At 38.4% G+C, this 21,531-nt stretch overlaps 1 protein-coding gene across 1 annotated transcript in view; it reads right to left on the reverse strand.

Moving 5' to 3' along the window:
* Positions 1 to 20,431, reverse strand: part of CLNK (cytokine dependent hematopoietic cell linker) — a 28,101-nt gene extending 7,670 nt beyond the window's left edge. Inside the window, exons 1-12 of the mRNA XM_061379967.1 lie at positions 20,351 to 20,431; positions 18,842 to 19,004; positions 16,658 to 16,737; positions 16,308 to 16,353; positions 13,351 to 13,379; positions 12,999 to 13,018; positions 11,580 to 11,708; positions 7,847 to 7,874; positions 4,871 to 4,889; positions 3,726 to 3,801; positions 2,495 to 2,535; positions 1 to 134 (exon numbers count right to left, since the gene is read on the reverse strand). Coding sequence (XP_061235951.1) covers positions 1 to 134; positions 2,495 to 2,535; positions 3,726 to 3,801; positions 4,871 to 4,889; positions 7,847 to 7,874; positions 11,580 to 11,708; positions 12,999 to 13,018; positions 13,351 to 13,379; positions 16,308 to 16,353; positions 16,658 to 16,737; positions 18,842 to 19,004; positions 20,351 to 20,431 — 846 coding nt within the window. The remainder of the gene's footprint in view (positions 135 to 2,494; positions 2,536 to 3,725; positions 3,802 to 4,870; positions 4,890 to 7,846; positions 7,875 to 11,579; positions 11,709 to 12,998; positions 13,019 to 13,350; positions 13,380 to 16,307; positions 16,354 to 16,657; positions 16,738 to 18,841; positions 19,005 to 20,350) is intronic.
* Between the last annotated feature and the right edge of the window lie 1,100 nt (positions 20,432 to 21,531).

Genomic DNA, 21,531 nt, shown 5'->3' on the forward strand with positions numbered 1-21,531 from the left:
CTTTTCAGTGGATTGGGTAGGGGATTGCATTTCCAGTTTTACAAGTGAACGTTTTGATTTAGTTTTGCATGCTGTATACTGTGTAGGAGATGGTGACTTCTTCACTGACAAATTTGCTACATTTAACACGGACCCTGTGAAAGTAAATTCAGAAGGAAAAAAGTTGTATTTTTTTAAGCTTAAGTCATAGTTACATTTTACCCTGTCAGTTTTATTTATTAAGTCCGAGAATAGCATTTACACTTTAGAAATACACTGTTGTGATATTAACCTTTAAAATCTAGAGCAGTCAGTCATGAGTAGTCTTGTGTTAATGCAGCACCAGTGATTTCAGACTCATGCCCCAAGAAATTTAACACATTGTTTTCCTGGTGGTTTTTAATTGATGTCACTGCCAGGTTCTTGTGCACATAGCAAAATGTTAAACTACTAATAAAATAGCAAATGCTAAATAAAATGATAGAAGAAGTGTAATGGTTAATTCTGTTCTACTGTCACCTTTTGAGCCCCTTTTATTTTTGCGTTGGATCATATTAAAGCCCCTTATTATCCTGTTACCAGCTAGCATTATTTCTGCCAAGCTGTTGAAACCTTAAAGGATTCAAGAGGTTCTGCCATGCTGATGAGCTTCAGTGTGCTCTGAGGCTTGTTTCAATTAAAAAATTTAGGGCCAAGAAGTGAGGGTGTTCTTGCAATAAGACGAAGGTGGTGGTCTCTGGCTGTATGTTCCTGGTTCATACTCCACTGCTGGGATGGCAGCTGACTGAGGGAGTGTACATATCTGAAAACTGCCCTCCCAAATGTGATTTGCTGTCTGTAGACTTAAGGCTGCCGTTTACCAGCCAGATTGAGCTCACCAGATCACTGGGGAGCTGACATGGGTCAGGATCACAAAGCATGGGGTAATGTGGGAGGCTCGGGCTGAGACCTAAGAGAATTCAGTGGAACTAGCCTGAAAAAAATCAAGGGTTTGCTTTCAGTGTATGTAGGTCAAATGCAGTTTGCAGGTACGTGACATGGTGATAAAATGGTTAAATAAAGATAACCATCATATCCTGCTCTACAATAGAACGCATTTTTGTTTGTTTCATGCCATGCTGATAGTAGAAATGACCTAGCGTCTATTTTTGGAGTAAATGAGAAAAATTGTAATCAGTGGCTTCCATCTTTTCTTTCTGGTTACTGTCACAAGAGACAGCACTGTTTGCCAAAGTGGTATTTCATTATGCTTTATCTGTTGTTCATGCTCACCAGTTTATTATTTTTCTGCATGTACATAGTGTATGATAGAATGCTAAGAAAATCTTACGTGGAAGACATTCTTTTACAGAAGAATAATAGTTTTTACTGTGTTCCCTTGTTTCATTTAACATGTTCTGGTTTATAACAGCATTATGTTTGATTTTAAGACGGTAAAAAATGTCTGCTGATCACAGTAGTCAAACAGCCATTCTTCAGCAGGCTATCAGTCCGTTCAGAAATTAAATCACTGTTCAAAGGGTCTGGGACCAGACATCTACATTTTGTTTCTGTAATCAGTTTGAGCTGTCAAAATATGAGTATGTCACCCTTCAGCTTCTTGGCTTCTGATTTGGCATTTGTGTTCACATTGCATTTTTGGTGGCTATCCCCACATACTTTTTTTTAAAAAGAGACCCCTATGGCTAGGACCCTGTTTGCTTTGTGACTGGTGTTGTATGTGTTCTGTGCAATTTTTTTTCTGGTATGTCTTAAGCTGTGGGAGAAGAAGTGGAAAATAATCTTGCCATGCTCATGTTCCGAATCTGGCTGGGATGGAGTTAACAGCAGCTCTTATTTGTATAGAGGGGACCAAAACTGAACAATATTAATGTTGACTTCCAGTATGTTCCCTTAGGTAAAGCCACACAGTCCAGAGGAAGTCCTATTTTCAAACATAATTATTTGACAGACCTGCCTGATGATGGCATCTACAAGTCCTTCCCTCTAGGAATCTGGGATAAATCTAAAGCAGTTTCATCAAAGATCAGTTTATTTGTTTACACAAGGCATTAAACCCATAGTAAGTGCTCTATAATGTGCTGAACATCTGTAGCTTCCATTTAGCCCAGCTGATTTCATCTCTGAAATAGCAGAGACAGTTGTGCTCACAGCATGCACTTTCTCTGTGGCTCTTTCTATGCCCAAGCAATTTGCCTTCTCTTCCTGTCCCCATCATCCTTTAGTAGCTTGTCCACATTCCCATCCTATTCTGGCTTTGGGAGCTACAGTGATTCATCACTTGCATTCAGGGTTGGACGTGGGGTGTAGCTGTGCAAGTAACTCTGCTTGTTTTTTCACTGCTATTGCCTGTGTCGTTGTTTTACTTGTTTTCTGCTGGTTTGCTTTAACATTCCCTTTGTACTAACTTGGTGCATTGAAAATCATCAGTGGAGACATACGCACATGGAAACATGGATCTGTTTATTACTTATCTGCGCCTGGTCTAGTTCTCAAATCAATCTGTAGTTCTTACCTGAGCTGCAAATGTTTTTAGAGCTCTGCTTGCACTGAAGGCTAGAAAAAAAACCACAATGAATGAAAGAGAAGTCAGAAAAATATTTGATAGCAGCAGTATTTAAGAGCCAAATTAGAGAGCTTTTGCTTAGAGAAGCTGTGCTTCCCCAGAATATACCCCTTCCTCTACTAATTGCAGCTTTGGGCCTTCCTGAGTTTTGGGTGGTCATTTTTTATTTGGCATCTTTTGACAGATTTCCCATTAATTTCATGAGCCACTTTTTGAAGCTAAATAAATATTTACCCTCCGTAAGAGAATTTGGCAAGAGTTTCACATTTTAACTGCATGTGTACTGAAGCACAGTTTGCTTTTGTTCATTTTGAGCATGTTCCCTGCTAATTTCACTTGATGTTCCCCATCCTTCTATAGGAAGACCCAGGGAGCAGTTGCTCCCTGTCCTGTCTGATTTTCTAAACTGCTGCTGAGTACCCAGCTGGTATTTTGTTGTGCTGTTAATTAGAATGGTTACACTGGGAAGAGCACCGACCAAATAACTTCACATAACAGAGCCACTGGTGCCACACAAAAAGAAACAAAATAGTAGGGGTCACAAATACTGTCATATTTACACCAGACAATAATTTTATCTCAGAGAAATGCCATCATTGTAAACAGGGCTAGATGTAAGGTTGAGTATTTTTCTAGGAAGGATGTTGAATCATTCATATTCTTCCATATGCTTTATCCTGTACTTTTGTTTTTTGTTGAGTACTTTAGGAGTATATAGCATGTTTTAAAAAGCACATTTAGAGCATAAAAGAACATAAAGCACATTTAGAAAAGAAAAATAGGAACAATTGTGGCAGATGTCTATGGAAGAATAATTGACCTTTGAAAGGACAGGTGTGTATTCTTTGATGAAAATAGGAAATAAAAGGGAGAGGAAGTGGTTTGAGATAGAAGAGCTGCTTTATACAGTGTGTCTAACACCCTATCGTGGAAAGTGAGGCAAAAATATAATACAGTAGTACGCTATTAAAGATAAAAATTGAATGTGCAATTACAATAGCTTGAAAGCAATTTCCAAAGACGGTTCTTGTCATGCATCAGGGCAAGACATAATATATCACTACATGGCACCAGAAGGTGACATCTTGCTTTTATTTCATAGTGAAGTATTATTTTCTAGGGTAGAATGTTTAGTCCTTGAAGCATGCACTAGAAACTCATGAAATTCTCATATTCCTACCTGGCTTCAGGGTGATGCTTTGATTTATACTCTTGTGCTTGAAAATATATTTCAGGTTTCTTCCCCAACTCTGTAACTATTAATAAAAAGTATAAGAACTTATTTCCTGTAATGTGTAACTTAGTATCTAGTAACTACTGTGAACTAAATTAACTAAGTTCATATATAAAGAAGAGGCAATTCAATAGGAAAACCTCGTAGGCTGCATCAGTCTGGCTTAAATGACTAAGCTAATGATTTCAGTGGGAAGCATTTGTGCATGTAGTGAATCTTACAGATTTTGCTGATGCCAAATATGGCTTAACATAATGGTAAATAATATAGTAGGGTGTACTAGAAGTATATGGAGGGTTCATAAATCCTTTTTATAGGACAGGATAGATAGGCATCGAATGTATTAATGCAGTCAATACTATTTCTAGCTGAAAATCAGGAAACTGCCTTAATCTGCAAAAGGAAACTCCAGAGGAAATTATGAACTCCTTAACATGAAGGTGTAAACAGCATAAAATCACATAGCCTGTACCTATCTTCAAAATATTTCAGAATAACATTTTTTTAAATGGGTCTTCCATGCACATGTACACAGCGAGTGCCTTAGGCTGTTTTTGAAAAGCTGAATGTACATCTAAAGAATTGGCATGTTTTCAAAGCATTTTTGTTTTGTAGCTTTAAAAAAACCGTTCTTTCAAAACTCTCACCATCAAATTATGGAAGAGGAGCAAGATGAAGAGAAATGTTCTCTCTGCAGATCAGATTGATCCAGTCTTTTCTGTTTGGGATATCATTCCCTCAGGTTTAAGTTCCAGCACTCTCCTTTTCCCCAGAACCTTAAGACTTTGATTTGCTTAGAACAAGTGCGATACCCTGGTTCCCAGATAGCTGTAGTTAATGCAAATTAGTTGCCCTTTTCTGTTATCTTCCCCAACTGTTGAGGTAACTTCAAATCTCTGTGTTCTCAGCAGACGTGTACCTGAGGGACATCACTTACTCATTTAAATATAGAGCCAGACAGCCTAATGCTACTTAGCAGGGTAGATGTCAGGGCTTTATACTGATTACTTAATTTGGAATTTTATTGACAGAATATTTTGTTCTTGGAATATAAACAGAAGCAAATTAACACCATAGTATTAAATACTAACCTTTTTCTCTTCCAGATACCTATATAAAATGATAACATAGTAAATATTTTTCTTCCAATTACCAACTTGAACTTACCCCAACAGACCCGACTCTCTTTTAATTTTAAAACAACATACAGACATCCAATCAGTAATACCTGATAACTTTGTCAAAAACTCAGGCTGAATGCTGATCTCATTCCCTGGCAATGAGAACTGAATTTTTAAGGCTATAAGTGAACATAATGGTTTACTGCAATGATCACCATTTCACATTGACTTGTGCACCAATTTAACTTTCAGTATGGTTTTCCTTCATTGATCTTGTATTAAATCAAGAGTTTGATTTTGATTGACTGGAGATACAGTATCCAAAGATTAAAATTAGTCATTTCTTTTCAGGCTCCTTAACTGACGGTACAATTATTTTGACTGTCATGGCAGGTACTTTGTTCAAAATCACAATGTGGTGAGTCTAATTCAGCATGTTATGTTACAAAGATGTCAATGATAGGCAGGTGTCTGAAGACTAGAACTTAACTCATAAATTAACTGTATTTCTGTATTATGGGAATAGTAATAATTTTGTTAATTTGTTACAAGACTGCAATACATAAATATTAAAGGATAAAATGTTTTAATTTTGTAGATGTTGCACTGTGAGCCTTCCTTAAAGGTTACTTTCTGGATAATGTTTACTTGTTACTTAAAAATTCATAGTCTCATTCAGGTCAGAAGGGACCTAGGCAGGTCTCTAGCTCCTGCTTAAAGCAGTGAACTGTGAGATGAGCTTGATTCTATGATTCTATCATTCTATGATTCTGTGACCAGCTGGGTCTTGCAAACTTCCAGATTTCACAGCCTCTCTGGGCAACCTGTTCCAAGACCCTCATAGATACCCTCAAAATTAATTTTTCCTCCTTCCTTCTGGTTGAAACCTCTTTCGTTTCAAGATCATTGCCTCTAGTACTTCCACTCTGCACCCTGTAAATTGCTGTGCTCTGCCTTGATAGTCGTCCCTTAGGTACTGGCAAACTATTGGGTTCCACCAGAGCCAGCTCCTACAGGCTAAGGGAGCCCAGTGGCACCGGCCTCATGTCACAGGGAGGTACTCCCTGCACTCCCTGGCTCTACTGGTGAGCCTCTGCTGACCAACTGTCTGTCAGCTGCAACCTTGTGCAGTACTCCAGGTGTTGTCTAGTGAATGATGAGGAAAAGGGAATAGACCCTTCCCTTGATCCCTTGGTTTTGCTTCTGTTAATACAGCTCAATATTCTGTTAGCTTTATGGCCACCTAAGGGCATACCAGTGGCTCAAGTTCAGCCTATAGCCCCCAGGTCCTTTAGAGCAAAGCTGCTGCCAAGGGGGCCAGTCCATCTTGGGGCAGGAGTTTTTGTTTGTCCTTTCCAACTGAGCTTCTTTTGACCATTTCCTGACAGCCTGTCTGGGTCCTGGCGAAGGGCAGTCCTACTCTCAAACCTATTGATCTGGTATTTGGTGTATGAAACCCTGATGAGAGCACAGTCTCCTCCTCTATGCTACACTGAAACTATGTCTTCAGATGTACGTGAATGGGAAGTGATCCAAATTAAATTTTATCTTTTCCATGTTCTGAGATACAAAGTAGTTCTCCTGAGATGTATTCAGACTAAGAGCCTGTTAGGAATTGCAGGATGTGTGCAGCTGTACGGTGCCCAGCCAGAAATATTAATTATGGGAGTAATATATTTATTGCTCTTGGGGGCGTTTTCATATCTTGTTTATAATGAGTCAGTATTTAGAATGAGACAGAGCATTTTGTGTTAAAATATTTTCTTGCCAATATGTAATTTTTTTTTTTTTACAATTAATTACAATATTGCAATCAAACCAGTGATCTTTCAAATGAAAAAGAGGTTCTAACCACAGGAGGAGTGAAGTCTGGGAGAGCTTCCCATTCAGAACTGTGGAAAAGAAAAACTCAAAAGGATCTGAAAGTTAGAGCTAGCCCAATGTATAGATTTGTGCTACAGCCCACTGTGGTAGGAAATGGCTGAGTTTAACTACTATAGAAGTTCCTTTTTGTCCTCCTTTCCCTTACAATGACATAAAACCCCGATACAATAGAAATGTATTAGTGCAGTATATAGAACATTATTGTAGGGACTGTATCTCTTAATACATCTTACAGGAAAACACTTGCCATAGCTAAGCTCCTTCAATGCTAAAACTGTTTCCTCTGCTTTACTTGGCTGGCTCAAGCAGAAAGTGAAGGAATTTGTTAAAATGTTTTTTTTTTTTTACAGAAATTGGGATCTGAAGGAAAAAATCACTTGTCTTTGCCAGTCTCTATAAGGTACTGCTTTCTGCTTTACATATGCCTATAGGTGCCTTTCCACCATTGCCTTTCTCAGGTTCTGTCCCCTGAACACAGCCAGCTGCACAGGGCTTGTAAGAGGCCCTAGGTAAGGAGAAAGGGGAGGAGAGGGAGAAAAGAGCTGAGGGATAACAGATGAGGTTCATTCTAGATATAAAATTTGTCAATTTTTGTTTCTCTTATTTAAAAGGAACATCTTATTTTTGAGGTAGCCTTGTGTTTGCATCAAAGTAATATTATTACACTCCTCTATTGGCCTTATGTTAGTTTTATGCCTTTAAAAATCTGTGGAATCTCTGTTTTTCTGGAGGAGAATGTCTCTCCCACTGCTTATCATTCATAGGCATCTGCAACATCTGGCAGTTCCCAGATACGCTTTTATGTGGATGCTTTGAAAGGTAGCATTGCACTGAATATATGTTTTTATTTCTGCAAGCAACTTCAGGATCTGACCTGCCATTCAGAAAATAGTGGCATTGAAAATTCTACACACATTAAAGATACTTTTATGACCCCAAACTGATATGATCACTAGAGTATTTTTATCAAATAGGCTAAAATACTCTTAACAAGAGAGGCTGTGCAGCCATAGAATGTGTATGGTTTTTATGGTCCTAATATATACAAAGATTATTACTTACTTTGTTTAGTTCCTTAACAGATAGATGTCTGGAAAAGAGAATTTTATACAAACCACTTCATTATCATAAAATAAAAATAGTTTTCGGTACTTAAATACTTTGATTACATCATTGAAATTTAACAGCCCTTGGCAAGAGAAGGATTTTATTACTGCTATAGAAGTGCAGAGGCTGGTTATTTTTTCCATTTTTTTTTGCAGGAGAAGGTTATGGGCTTCCATAAAAAAGAATCACATTCACTGAATTCATTGTGTCAACTGAGAGAAGTCATCATTAAGAATTTATTCTGGGAGGAGGGGAGAAGAGATATGAATGATTATCAGCTTTCTTCAGCACTTTTTATGTCATGCCACAATGTCTTATTATGAACTTTAAAGTCAATTATAAGTGGAGATAACTTCCTTTAAGACTGAAGGGTTTCAAAAATGAAACTTTTAAAGAGGAAGAATGAAAGTGTAGAAGAAAGGAGGTACAACCAGGAAACGAGGAATGGAGAGTGCTCCTCCTGATTCAAGTAGGTGTTTAGGTATATTTCTGCCTTCTGACATGCTGATCAACAGGAATATCTTCTTTTCCTAAGTAGGTTCGTCAGAAAATACTCTCCCTCCAAAAAGTGACAATATCGGTTATAACATCTTTTGTTAGATGTCTTGGGTATGGTGAACACTTGTGCTTTTTAACAGCAGATATCTTGTAAGAGGCAGAGGACAAGAGTTTAGAAGTTATTTAGCAACATGAAGTGTGAATAAGCATTGAGTAGTATTTTGAAGGCTGCAGGGTTTAGTCCCAGTTTAGCTTACCTTCTGGAGCGAAAGAGAACACCACGGAGTTATTTTGCCAGATCAGAGAGAGCATGAAAGGAAGATACAGTATAGAAAACTTTGGGAGCTATTTTCAACACTTGTTAGTGAGAATGAGTCTCTTTTTGGTGTCTGTGCTCAAAACATCAGCATGGAGGTTTAAAGATGTGAAAAGTTTGGAAATTTTTTGCTAGGGGAATGTTTCAGGAAGTCTAGGAGAAAGGAGAGGAACTGTTTTGAGTTTGGATAGTTGCTCCTGTGTTAGCTTCTGAAATTTGTTAGCTTGGTTTCCAAGGTCATTATTTGATGCGTGAAACTTGTATTGAGGACATTGGATGCATGGTACAGTTCAAGGGTAATAAAGGTGTACTTGCAGGCCTTGCCAGGGAATTGCCATTCACATGGCCAGATTACCACAGGCATTAAACTTTCAAATCACACCAAAGCTTCTAAGATACATGCCAGGACCCTGCATGTAGGTCGATGAGAAAATGAACGTGAGCCGGCTTCAGTGTGCGCTTGCAGCCCAGAAAACCAGCCGTATCCTGGGCTGCATCAAAAGGAGCATGACAAGCAGGTCGAAGGAGGTGATCCTGTCCCTTTATTCTGCTCTCGTGAGACCTCACTTGGAGTATTGTGTACAGTTCTGGCGTCATCAACATAAAAAGGACATGGAACTGTTGGAACAAGTCCAGAGGAGGGCCACGAGGATGATCAGGGGACTGGAGCACCTCCCATATGAAGATAGGCTGAGAAAGTTGGGGCTGTTCATCCTGGAAAAGAGAAGGCTGCGTGGAGACCTCATAGCAGCCTTCCAGTATCTGAAGGGGGCCTATAGGGGTGCTGGGGATGGACTCTTCATTAGGGACTGTAGTGACAGAACAAGGGGTAATGGGTTAAAACTTAAACAGGGGAAGTTTAGATTGGATATAAGGAGGAAATTCTTTCCTGTTAGGGTGGTGAGGCACTGGAATAGGCTGCCCAAGGAGGTTGTGAATGCACCATCCCTGGCAATGTTCAAGGCCAGGCTGGACGAGGCCTTGGGTGATATGGTTTAGAGCGAGGTGTCCTTGCCCATGGCAGGGGGGTTGGAACTTGATGATCTTAAGGTCCTTTCCAACCCTAACCATTCTATGATTCTATGGTTCTATGATTCTATGTACCTATCATTATTACTATTTTTTTTTATGATGGCATTTATAGAGTGTGTAAATAACGATGTGTTTAATTTTATAAGTCTTCCAAATCTTGTTGGAAAACGGGACTCCTAAATCACATCTGTGGTTTGACAGCTTTGCTTACAGTCTAGCAGATAACAGCTGTAGTGCTGTACTCCTCCACACTGCAGCTTGTATGTATGTTTTCTCCTTACAAAGTTGTGACTGGACTGAATATGGGCAAGAAATATTTTGAGTGAAGTGCTTGTGTGCCTTCCCCAGATCATGAGTGGTCTTAGTCTGTGCCATTGCTCTCTTACTCATGTGATTAAAAACCTAGTACTATAAAGAGACCCCCAGGCAAACTTAGAAATATTTTGGTATCTATAACTGCAATGAGAAGTGGAGTTTGGTGATTATGATTTTTGCTGCTGCTGTTTACTTCCAGAGTAAGAAATACCATGTATTTATATTGCAGAATTTGTCTTTATAAAAGGACCTTTCAAATCCATGTTCTCTTGTGTACTGATGTCTGCTGGCAAACACAGTTTATAACGGTTCGCACAGAGCTTTCAATGTATGTGCTGCCGTACTGAGGGAGGGGATCAGTCATAGGACTGGGAAGTTTGCAGCTGTAGGTCAGATCACACACCTGAATATGAAGCTAATTCATATTAATGAAATGTCTTAACCAACAGCTTTTAGAAGCTAATCCATGAAAGAATTTAAGCACCATTCAGGAAAAAATCCCACCAGACCATACTTAGAGCTCACTCCTTAGGTATACCCTTAACTATAAGCAGGAGATTATTTCATTTATCTGTAAGCTTCCACTTGCAGGAATTGTACTGACCTTTGTAAAATGAATCAAAATTCTGTCCAGATGAATTGAAATTACACCATTTAAGGAAGAATGGACAGGATTGACACAGCTCAGTTGTGTCCAAACTTCTGGCTGCAATAGGTTTTCCTTGAGAGACATTTTTTACCCTGTGGGCCCTGGATGTGCGTCATTTGTCTTTCTAGCATGTGTCCTCCACCATCCTGATTTATGAATGTGCATTTTGATCACACAGCAAGAGCAGATACGCCTCTGACTACATACATATGTTGTGTGAAAATAGCAGTGAGACTCATAACCATACAGATGTGTATGCTTGGTCATATGGCTGGACACAAGCAGTTTGTGCTTCAGAACTCATCCACACTACTGTGTTAAGATGCTGAATGAACATGGGTGTTGTACGGCAAAAGAGGGCAAGATGAAAAGAGCAAGAAGTGACTTGTAGCCTGGATTCATTTGTTTTAAGGGCTGGAGAAAGACTTCTGGCTACAGATTAGTCATTTTGTTTGCTGAATGTAATGTCCTTGGGATGTAGAGCTAATTTCTGTTTCTCTGGTGTGGTCAGTGTATTTCCTCCTTCCCTTGATTCACCAACTGTGCTAAACAAATGCAATTGTTTCCGCTTAAAAGTGTTTGCAAACCCTCTAAATGTTAGTAAGAAAAAGTAGAGCAAACCTTAAACAGTGTCCATGAATGTTCTGCCTACTTTTCTACTCCTTCTTCACCACTGTTTTGGCAGTTTTTTCTTGAAAAACTGCTAGTGTCACATTACACTAAATTCCACTTCTCCCAGTTATTCACAGCTGTCAAAAGAGTAACTTTTTTTTTTCTTCTTAAGTAAAAGCAGAGGTGTGATGGAGGTAAAGCCTTGTGTTTTAACTAGGGAGAGTGTTTTGGTTCTCGGGGAATGAGGATGAGGAATGCGGGCGTACCTTGTGTCTTTTGCTGATACTGGAAAAGTGTGAGCTTGGCTGAGCGCTTTCCTCGCGTGAAAGAACTGGCTGCTTGTCTTCGGCTCTGGAGGAAGTGGCTGATACTGCTTTGGCAGTGTCTTCAGAGGCCTAGGGAAGTCAAAAGAGAATTTGAAGAGGCAGTAGAGGCACAGGGACTGTGTTTTAAGGGCAAGAAGTAAACCACTGGAATTTTCTGAGAGCATTTTGATGTATGTTTGCCGAGCTTAGCTCTGGTTCAGGAGCCTCTTGAAGCCCTTCAATAGCAATAGTATTTTCGATAATATTCTACATTTGCAAGGCATTACTGTGCTGTGTTACATGCCACTTAACCCCCTTTTCTGTGCGCTTCACTACTGTGTGCCCAGTACAGCTCTTTGGTGCTGGTGTTTCTGGGTGGGTATGGGTGTTATTTAAGGCCCAGCCAGGGAGCACACTGCAGTTCAGACACACAGACAAAATACTCTTCATCCCGGAGGACTTGCAGCTAATGCCAGCCCAGTGGTTTCTGGCAGGTGTGGGCACACTCTGCCCATGCCCTGGGCCCAGCCAGTCACAGCCCAGCTCCAGCTGGAATCTGTAGCACACAGAGCTTGGGTGAGTTAAACTGGAGGTGCATGCATGCTGTGCTGCCCTTGGGCCCCTGGGGAGGGAATGTGAAGCTATGCTGTCATTTTATGCTCTAATTTCATATTTTAACTTGAGGAATAATCTAAATATGTCCGTAATGCTAATCATATTTTGAACTTCTTTATAGTTTTTGTGGCAGTCAGTGTAGGCACGGAGGAGTAAGCTTGTCAATCCTGGATAACCTGTTGGAAGGATATCTTGGTGGTAGGCGTTGTTGTTTGGGGTTAAAAATTCAGAGAAGTGATTAATTTTTTGTTAGTGGGCATAACAGACAAGTACATTTGTGGAATAGAGCTTGATTAATCTTCTGTGTGAGTGAGTAGTAATATCGTTGAATTCTGTGGACATGATTTAGATGTGTAGCAAAAAAAAAATTTGGCAGAAAGATGTAAGGAGCAATGAAGTCAGTAATATCATGGTGAGCAGAGCCTAAGGCACCAACACAAATCAATGGAAGGTATTTTTTCCCAGCAGTTTGTACCTGGGTTGAACCAGATTCAAGATTTCTAGAGTTTTGACTTGGTCATAGGCTTAGCCAAGTTGATTTTGAAGATGCGGGCCTGAGCTCCTGCTATGAACACTTACAGCTCATGTTTTGTTCTCCCTATTTTCATATTAGAACATAAAGGAGTCCACACAGAGCCAGGTAGTAAAAGGATGCTGACTCACTTCCAGTCATCTGTTACCATGAGTGGTGCAGATGGATGTGAGCATTCATTATCATTGTGTTCCCCAAGGAGTGCAGACAAGCAATCTCTTAAGTGATCTTACCGTGGGGGAGGCACAGGCTCCTGGGAAAGAGAGGAAACAAAAATCTCTGTCAGCTTTTTCCCTGTTTTACTAAGAGAAATGTAAAGAGGTAGATGAAGCAGACATGCCTGTGTCAACACTCAAAGGGTTTGTGTCAAAGGATATGTGCTCTGCAGCACATATTATCATAGTTCAATATGCCATGTTAAAATCACCAAGAGGTAAAAGGCATCCACATAACCCATGAATGTAAGTCAATGAGATAATGTAGGACTGCAGATATGAGTTCTCATATCCTTTAGATAGTGTTAGCAAAATTGCAGCCTGCTTTTAAAAACATATTAAATGGCAAATGATGAGATATTCTGCTTACCTGGGATCCATGTATTTTTATTTGTTCTCCTAAAAATAATTTTTAATAATTGTTAATAGTTTGCTACCCATATAATTCACAAATAAAGATATAGCTTTATTCTGGTTGTTAGAATGCCCGTAATAATAACAATAATAAATCCCCCAACCCTGATCTGGCTTTGTCTCCAGAACTCTGCTCCAAGGTCATGTTGCTGTTTCCACATCATTCATCCTACCTCTCACATCCTTATCTCCATAACTTTTCCTGCTACTTAGTGAGGAGCATTAATTTCTGTGAACCTAGAAGAAGCTGGAAGCTTTGAAGGTTAGCTAGGAGATTGTTACGTGTGGGAATGGAGGTGAGTCACAGCCTAGCCCTGAGACAGAGGTCACTGACGTGCCTGTTTTCTCTCTTAGCTGTTCTGTACATGAGGTCAATGGGCTCTGGATGAGGATTGTTACAAGTCAAGTAGATTTTGTGTGATCTGTACTGTGTTTAGTCTTTCCTAAGTATGGGCTCACAGACGGATTCAGGTCCATCTTATTTTCAACCATTTGTGTTTCTCTCCATATAAAACACAAAACTAAGTGTACTTAGATAATTATGGTGATCATAGAAATATAGAGAAACTACCTGTGATGTAGCAAATAAATCTTTTAGTATCACTCACAAATATTCATTTCATAAGAGACAGAAGAATCATCTAAAGCAGGAAAAAAACAGTTTTCTGTTGGTTTTTTTTTCTGCTTAAATTATAAAATAAATGCAATTAAAAAATGACCATGACACTTGATAAAATGGGGTAAACTTTGGTTTTACTCCTGTCTTTTGGAATGAAAAATTTGAGGGTGATATTTCTTTGGGTATTGTAAATTTAAATATTGTTCAAAGGCTTTATATATGCATCTTATCAAGCTTTTTGGGATGCATTTTCTTTGCCTGTTTTGATTTTTTTTTGCACAGAAATTTATAAAAATCTTGAAAAGCAGTGAAAGTAGATCTATTTGTTTTTGCAGTGAAATTTACCAAAATTGGCTGATTATTTAAATGAACACAGGACATCTTAATAATAAACCCCCCATCTTACTCTGTTTGCATTGGATTTAGATTCTGAAAATATTTTCATAAGTCCTATGTACTGAAATCCTAACTAACACAAGCAGGGATGCAATGTATCTTAAGTTCTTCTTCAAGTAAACAATAACAAACTGGCCTTAATAAAATAATGGTACCTTAAATGTTTAACAATTCTAGAAAATAACTTACAGAAATTCTTCTGTGCTGTTCATGCCATCTTGTGGCAAAGCCACTTAATAGCACAAATGTTGGCATACATTTAGAGTCACAGAATCGTAGAATAGGGTTGGAAAGGACCTTAAGATCATCAAGTTCCAACCCCTCTGCCGTGAGCAGGAGCACCTCGCACTAACCCACATCACCCAAGACTCCATCCAACCTGGCCTTCAATAATGGTGTAGTTATTATCTGAAAATACTAGTCTTCTATAAGCACTATTAGCTCAGGATGTACTAAAAATATGCGTAAGTTGTGTTCTCAAATGCAGAGTTTATTTTACCTGCTTGCACTGTCTGTGGCTCATCTTTCTTAATGCCAGCACACATCTCATGGAGATGTAGATCCAACCTAATAAATCCTGGTGGAATTTGAAGCTTTATCTAAACTGGCAAACTGTCACTGGGACCTTGCCAACCAATTTCTGCAGATTTTGAAGCTTAGTCAAATTTCTCTCAATTCGGCTTTTTTACAAACTACATCGGGATTTTCTCGCAAAAGTTAATCTGACCTTTCATTTTGCAAGCTTATAGTGCTTATTTTCTCATAACCTGTAAGAATTATTTGACTTTATATTAAAAGGAAAAAGGTAAATTCTGTTTTGCATGGAAATCTATGTGTTGTTTTTCTAGCTGATCAAGTATAATGTTACTCTCAGAAAATCAGACATTGTAGCAAACGTAGAAAAGATCGTATTTTCCTGGCTTGGCAGTTGCATTCCTTTTCACCATATTTAGCATGTGGTTCAAAGATTTGAAAATGATAAGAAAAAAATATAATTCCTTTTCAAGGTTAATCAGATATGTAAACCTTCAGTAGTTGGCTTTGTGAGATAGTTTTACATCTAAAGTATATTGAATAAAGAAAAGTTTATGGAAACCTAAATTTAAAATAATCTTATGATTGAGTAAAGCCATCAATTAAAGGATTTAATAGTTGGACACCTCATTAGATTCTTGAAGAGTAAGAGAGCAATCTGTCTCTAATATCACCACAAGAAATAAAAGAAACAAAAACTAAAGGTACAGTTGTGACTCAAAATTACAGGATTTTGAAGCAAATTTGCAGTTAAAAACAGTGGAGATAAAGTATAAGGTAGGTGATATACCACATAATTAGCGTATTCGTAGTAGGAGAGCATTGTCAGATAGCTTTTGTAAATAGTTACCCTAGGATGTAAATGTTTAATAGGAATTGCTAAAGGTGATATTACTATTTAAAAATAATTATTAGATTATGCTTTACAATGTGTTCATACAAAATGCCTGAGAAGGATAAGGAGCCAAAACCCATGAGATCAGGAGAAGTAAAGCTTAGCAGGGATGTTGCAGTCTTTTGGTGGAACAGTTCAGGAGACATAGGCTTCCCCTGCACCTCCCCATTATGTCTTTATGACTGTGGGGAAAAGGAAAACCGGATTATTAAATTGAATGTCTTATTTTCTCCCCCTTAAGGAATAGGGAGCTCATAAGATAAATCTGTCTCCTTTTGCAAATAATTTGATGTCCGATAGCTGAAACAGTACTGTGAAAATTGCAGTATGATTATTCTGGAAAGCAGCTGCTGTTCTGAAAACCATGCCTAGTATATCATCTGCAATCTCTGCTTATGTAGATAAGCTAAATATGGAAGCAACAGTTTCTATTTCTGATTGAAGAAATGGGTCGATTTTTTTGTTATACCTTTAAAACTTGGTGTGCTCCTCCCCTCCAGAACAGATGTGTGTTTCTGTTAATAGAACAAAATAAAGATATGTTGTTAGTCATCGTCCTTGAAACTATGGCTGGTGGAAATGGCACAGCTCCTGACTGGGATGCCCTTAATACTTGGTAGATCCCTAGCAGTCAAAAAATGAAAGCAAGTGGTGAGGATCTTGGTGCAAAGTGAAACAGGAACAGCTCACAGGAACTTGTGTGACCTTGTACAAACGCATGTTATGTGGCTAAGACTGTAAACAGACTGCACATAACTTTAAATGATAGTACAGAAAATCAAAGTCTATTTGTGAATAGGGCTTAAGATCTTTACTTACAGCTGAGGACTGAAGGGTCTGAGATGTGTGCTGAGTGTTCCCTGGGGAAGTCGTACCTGAAGGCCTTAAACAACGTTTATCTGTAAAAAGAGGAAGAAAAACCAAGTAATTGCATTACTGAGTAATTCAGTAACACAACACTTTAAGAAGAGGTTTTAATGTTCAAAATAGGTTTTTCAGGTCAGATCTTGCCATTTTTATTGCTTTTTAATCTTTTTCTTCTCAGAAATGAACTGTTACTTTATTGTATTGAGGACATAAGCATGACCCTGGGAAAAGCTTCATGGTTAACCTCCTTATTGTGGTTAAAAAAAAAAGTCTTCATAAGCTGGTAGACAGTTAAGGCAGACATTTGACCTAAATTGTGAATAGGTTAGTGAATTTGTTTTTCATTTGAAACTTTGTTCTTGGTAATGCCATTGTGGTGTTCTGGTTTTGCAAGGGGTGTGTGTGTGGAGCTTACTCTCTAGAGAGCTTTTCAATTTTCAGTTTGTCTTTTAATGAATACTGCACCCATGGCCATCTAAAAGAAATGCGTAGGTTGCACATGAGCATGGCGTTTTGAATCATTAATTTTGTATGTGAAGTGTACCATTATCTGTCTAGGAAAGATGGCGAATGGGACATTAGCACTGAGTTTTGCCTTTCTGAAATACATTCTCAGAATTTTCCTCACTCTTGTATCCTGCCACATTATAGTTACAGGGCATAATACACAGGCAAAATAGAGTTTTTTTATTAATGTGTTTTCTTTGAAATCACAAAACAAAAATGGTGCCCTTTTGGTATTTCAGGACAGTCTTACATAAGCAACGTAAGGTGCTGACTGAAAGTCTTTTCTACTAACCAAAATAAAACCAGCATTTTGAATTTACTTCCGATTTCCCAATAAAAGATGCAAATGAGCGCGTGGAACATAATGGAGAATATCTGGATGTGCAGATTGATTGTGATCTGCTCACACATGGATAAATGTTCTCATGTTAAAATTGGCCTATTTGCTTTAAGTATCAGACTCCCACAAAAATATTTGCTGACTCTGATGTGAACTGGAGCAAGCTTTCATACATATATTGATCCTGGATTTCCCCCCAGTTATTGAATGATTTAATACCTCCACAGAGTGTTTATAATGGCTTTGAGCATGGATAGTGAGGATGATATTTCACTTCCATAAATGGAATATTAATTGTCTATGTATGTTTGGGCATTAAATGTGACTTAGAATGGCTTTAGTAAACCCAAACTTGATTAATGCAGCTATCCTGCAAGGCTAAGAACTCCTGAGAAATACACTCCAAGTAATTGCTTATTGTCACTTGAAAGTGGCAGAGAAAGCGTTTAAAAAGAATACTACGTTTTCTCATCTGCAAATTATCATCTGGAGGGAAGTTTCATTAATACATTTTCCATCCTGGTTTTCTAGGTTTAAATAGCAGTGAGCTTTTCTGAAATGGTTGTGGTTTAAACAGTCATTATTTTGCACATTCCAGGTGGAATGGGATCTTAGAATTTCTCCTGCAAAGGTAATACTAAAATCACAAAAGCAAGGTGCCATACAAAGAATATTCTTGCTGCATTTCACCAGTTGTCGTGAAAAATCAGTAAAAGAGGGTGACAAATGGGGTCATCTGCAAGATGTAGCTGTAATGAACAGATCTGCTTGGCAGTCTGATGGAAAATCAGACTGCTGAAAGAGGGTAGACATAGGTTTAGATTAGATATTAGGAAATAATTCTTCATTGTGAGGGCGGTGAGACACTGGCACAGGGTGCCTTGAGAAGCTGTGGCTGCCCCATCTCTGGCAGTGTCCAAGGCCAGGCTTGACAGGGCTTTGAGCAACCTGATCTATTGGAAGGTGTCCCTGCCCATGGCAGGGGGGTTGGAACTGGATGAGCTTTAAGGTCCTTTCCAGGCCAAACCATTCTGTGATTCTGTGATTATGTGATTATGTAATTATTAATTTAACGTAATCTAATGGAGATAAGGGTAACTGTTGAATATGAAGATGCAGATAAAGCCTTTCTCTTCCTGCCCACCACAGTTTGCTTGTTTGTGAAAGATCCATTCGTTGGTTCGTTGAATCATTTAATTAAAAAAAATACCCAGACTGAACCCCCCAAAACTGTACTGTTCCTGTTTACCTCCAGGTTTGTCTCACTTCCTGCAGACAGCAAGAATTACCTGCATATTCAGATTCTTGTAGAGGTTTGGCAGGAAGGATTTTCAAAGCATGGATGGCCTCCAGAGTGGAGGAACTTACAGTCTCATAATCACCCTCTTCTTCCTCAGATACCTTGGAGGAAGATTGTAAGTCATTTTTGCCCTTGATTTTCAAATCTTCATTCTGTATAGAAAAAGAGATATGCAGATAATACAAATAAATTTAAGTTAAAACTTAATTTCAGGTTTGGAAATGCTTGATTACCAGAACCAGAGTGGGGTTTTTTTTGTGCAGAGAAATTGAAGGGATGAAAAGTAGTTGAGCAAGGATATTGAGGATCTAAATTTTTGATTTAGGTTAATAAAATACCCATTCGGGAGACAGTTCTCGGAATTTGGCTTGTCACCACACTTAAAATATAAGAAGAGTGTTTAATTTTATGATCATTGCAGACATTTGAAACTGTGCCTTTCATTATAGTATTATCCATGTGGTATTTATATTGTACTGACTGTTTACATATGTTACTTGCAAGAACGTATTAACTAGCTCATCAAAAATGTCACACTTTAAAGTAAAAACATGCACTGTTTTGGGGAATTTTTGCTAGCAACTGTGCAGTCCAAGTGAACATGATAGCAAGTGGAGCCCTCAGAAATGTGGTGCTGAGAGTGTCTCAGGATGTCTCTGGATGTTTCTGTACACTTATACTAGATTTAGTCAAGATTATTTTATGGAGTCCTGCTCCACCCTTCATACTCACTGTTTACACACTGGAGCGTAACTGCTGGCTTCTTTCAGGAGGAGACATGCACACAGAGGACAGAGCTGAGATTACTCATGAGTGAATTCAGCTGAGGGGCCCCAATGTCTCTGTGAGTCATATTTTGCTACCAGAGACTGTGTGGCTGCATCCACACACTTGGGTCTTCCATGATTGTTTTAAGCTCTTTTTGAAGTCACTAGCAATGGGGAATCAATAGCTTCCTGAGGTTTCTTCCACCAGCTAACTGTCCTTTCAGTTCATGTTTTTTCTTGAGTGCTAAAAATTAAAGCAATTTGTTTTATGCTCAAAGGGCACACACAAAAAATACTCCTATCCACCTTGTTTCAACCTTTATTATCCTTAATGCCTATAATTATGTTTCCTTTTAGTCTTCTCAGTAGGCAAGTAGAAATGTTAAAAGCTTTCCCAAGTTATCAACCAATTGAAAAGATTTTAAACCTCCTATCCCCAGTGTTATTTTCCTGTGAACTCTCTGCAAGTTGTATGCATCTTTAATGCAACATCAGGCAGACCTCCAAGAAGTGCTCTTGACAGTCCATTTCAGGGTGAGGTTTGCCTTTTTATAACAGTACTTAAAAAACCCTCACCACAGCCTAGACAGACCCCTGCAGCACACCTGGGTTTGCAGACTCTGCTGCTGTATGACTTTCCAGTTCAGTAGCAGACTGAACTAGGTTCAGCTAGGCTGAACTGTGCAAACACTTCACACATTTTCATCTAGACCAGGTTTCCAGGTTTGTACTTGTGACACTGTCTCCTGGAAATTGTCAAAGACTGAAGAAAAATCAAGATATGTCTTTTCTACCATCTTCTTTCTTCCCATTATGGTCATATTTCTGTTAAGAAGGAAATTACTTTGGTTTGAGGAGTCGATGTGATGTTCTTTATGTTCACATTACAAATTTTTTACATAATCAGATTTATTATTTCTAAAAGATGCTTTCAGACTGACTTTGTTTAACAGTCTCTTCAGGTACCCAAGGAACCTCAGGATTTGCTTTCATTCTTGTAGGAAATTAAGTTTGCCACTGTTCTTTTCCATTGCTTTAGGAACTCAGGACTCCTTGGAGAGTGTGCAAAGATAATCAATTAATGTCTCAGAAATTACTGCAAATAGTTCCTTAAGTGCTTAAGCATAAGTAAATATTCTCCTAGCTGTTCCTTCCCTATTCTGCTCCATGCTATTACTGCTTCCTATTTGATATTAATCCCATACAATGTCAGACTGTAATTAACCTTTCCTGAAACCTGAAGCAGCCAACGTATTGATTTCATCAACCTTCTGTAGTCATCCTTTACTTGTTCAACTTGCTTATTAAGCAGTGGACCTGTGCTTTCTTTTCATCTTTCTGACTTGTAATGTGTTTGCAGTCTTTTCTTATGTGCTTGAGCTGAAACTCAAAACCAGCTTTCAGATACAAATGGGAAGACATTGAAATGTGTACTGTTAGCTTTTCAGCTTTCATTTGCACTGGTTTCACATTAAACCTTAAGTTTTATGACTTACATACTTTTTCCAAATCGAATCCTGTTATTTTCACATGATCTTATGATAAAGGTGTATTTTAGATTCAGACCATAAGTATAGAATTGACAAGTGAGTGAGTCACTTCTCAAATCTGGCTCCCATTGAAACAAAGTAAAGGTTCTCATACATACTTCAAAATTCTCATGCATTATCTTGCATTAAAAAAGAGGATTACATTGTCTGTTACCGGTGTTACAGCCAAGACAGTATTAACACACACCAAGGAGTGAAAATAAAAGTAAAATTTTAGGAAGAACAGGGTGATACTTACAAAATTATAGGTATTAGCAGGAATAGTTCTTTTGTTTTCTGTATGAAATGGAGAAAAAATGTCAGCAGGTTTCATTCTGTAGAAAATGATACAATAACCAATAATGTATATAAAGGAGTAATAA

Source organism: Neopsephotus bourkii, unplaced genomic scaffold (assembly GCF_033783945.1).
Source record: "Neopsephotus bourkii isolate Nb327-2 ecotype Australia unplaced genomic scaffold, CSIRO-AGI_Nbou_v1 NB_1780, whole genome shotgun sequence".
Taxonomy (NCBI): domain Eukaryota; kingdom Metazoa; phylum Chordata; class Aves; order Psittaciformes; family Psittacidae; genus Neopsephotus; species Neopsephotus bourkii.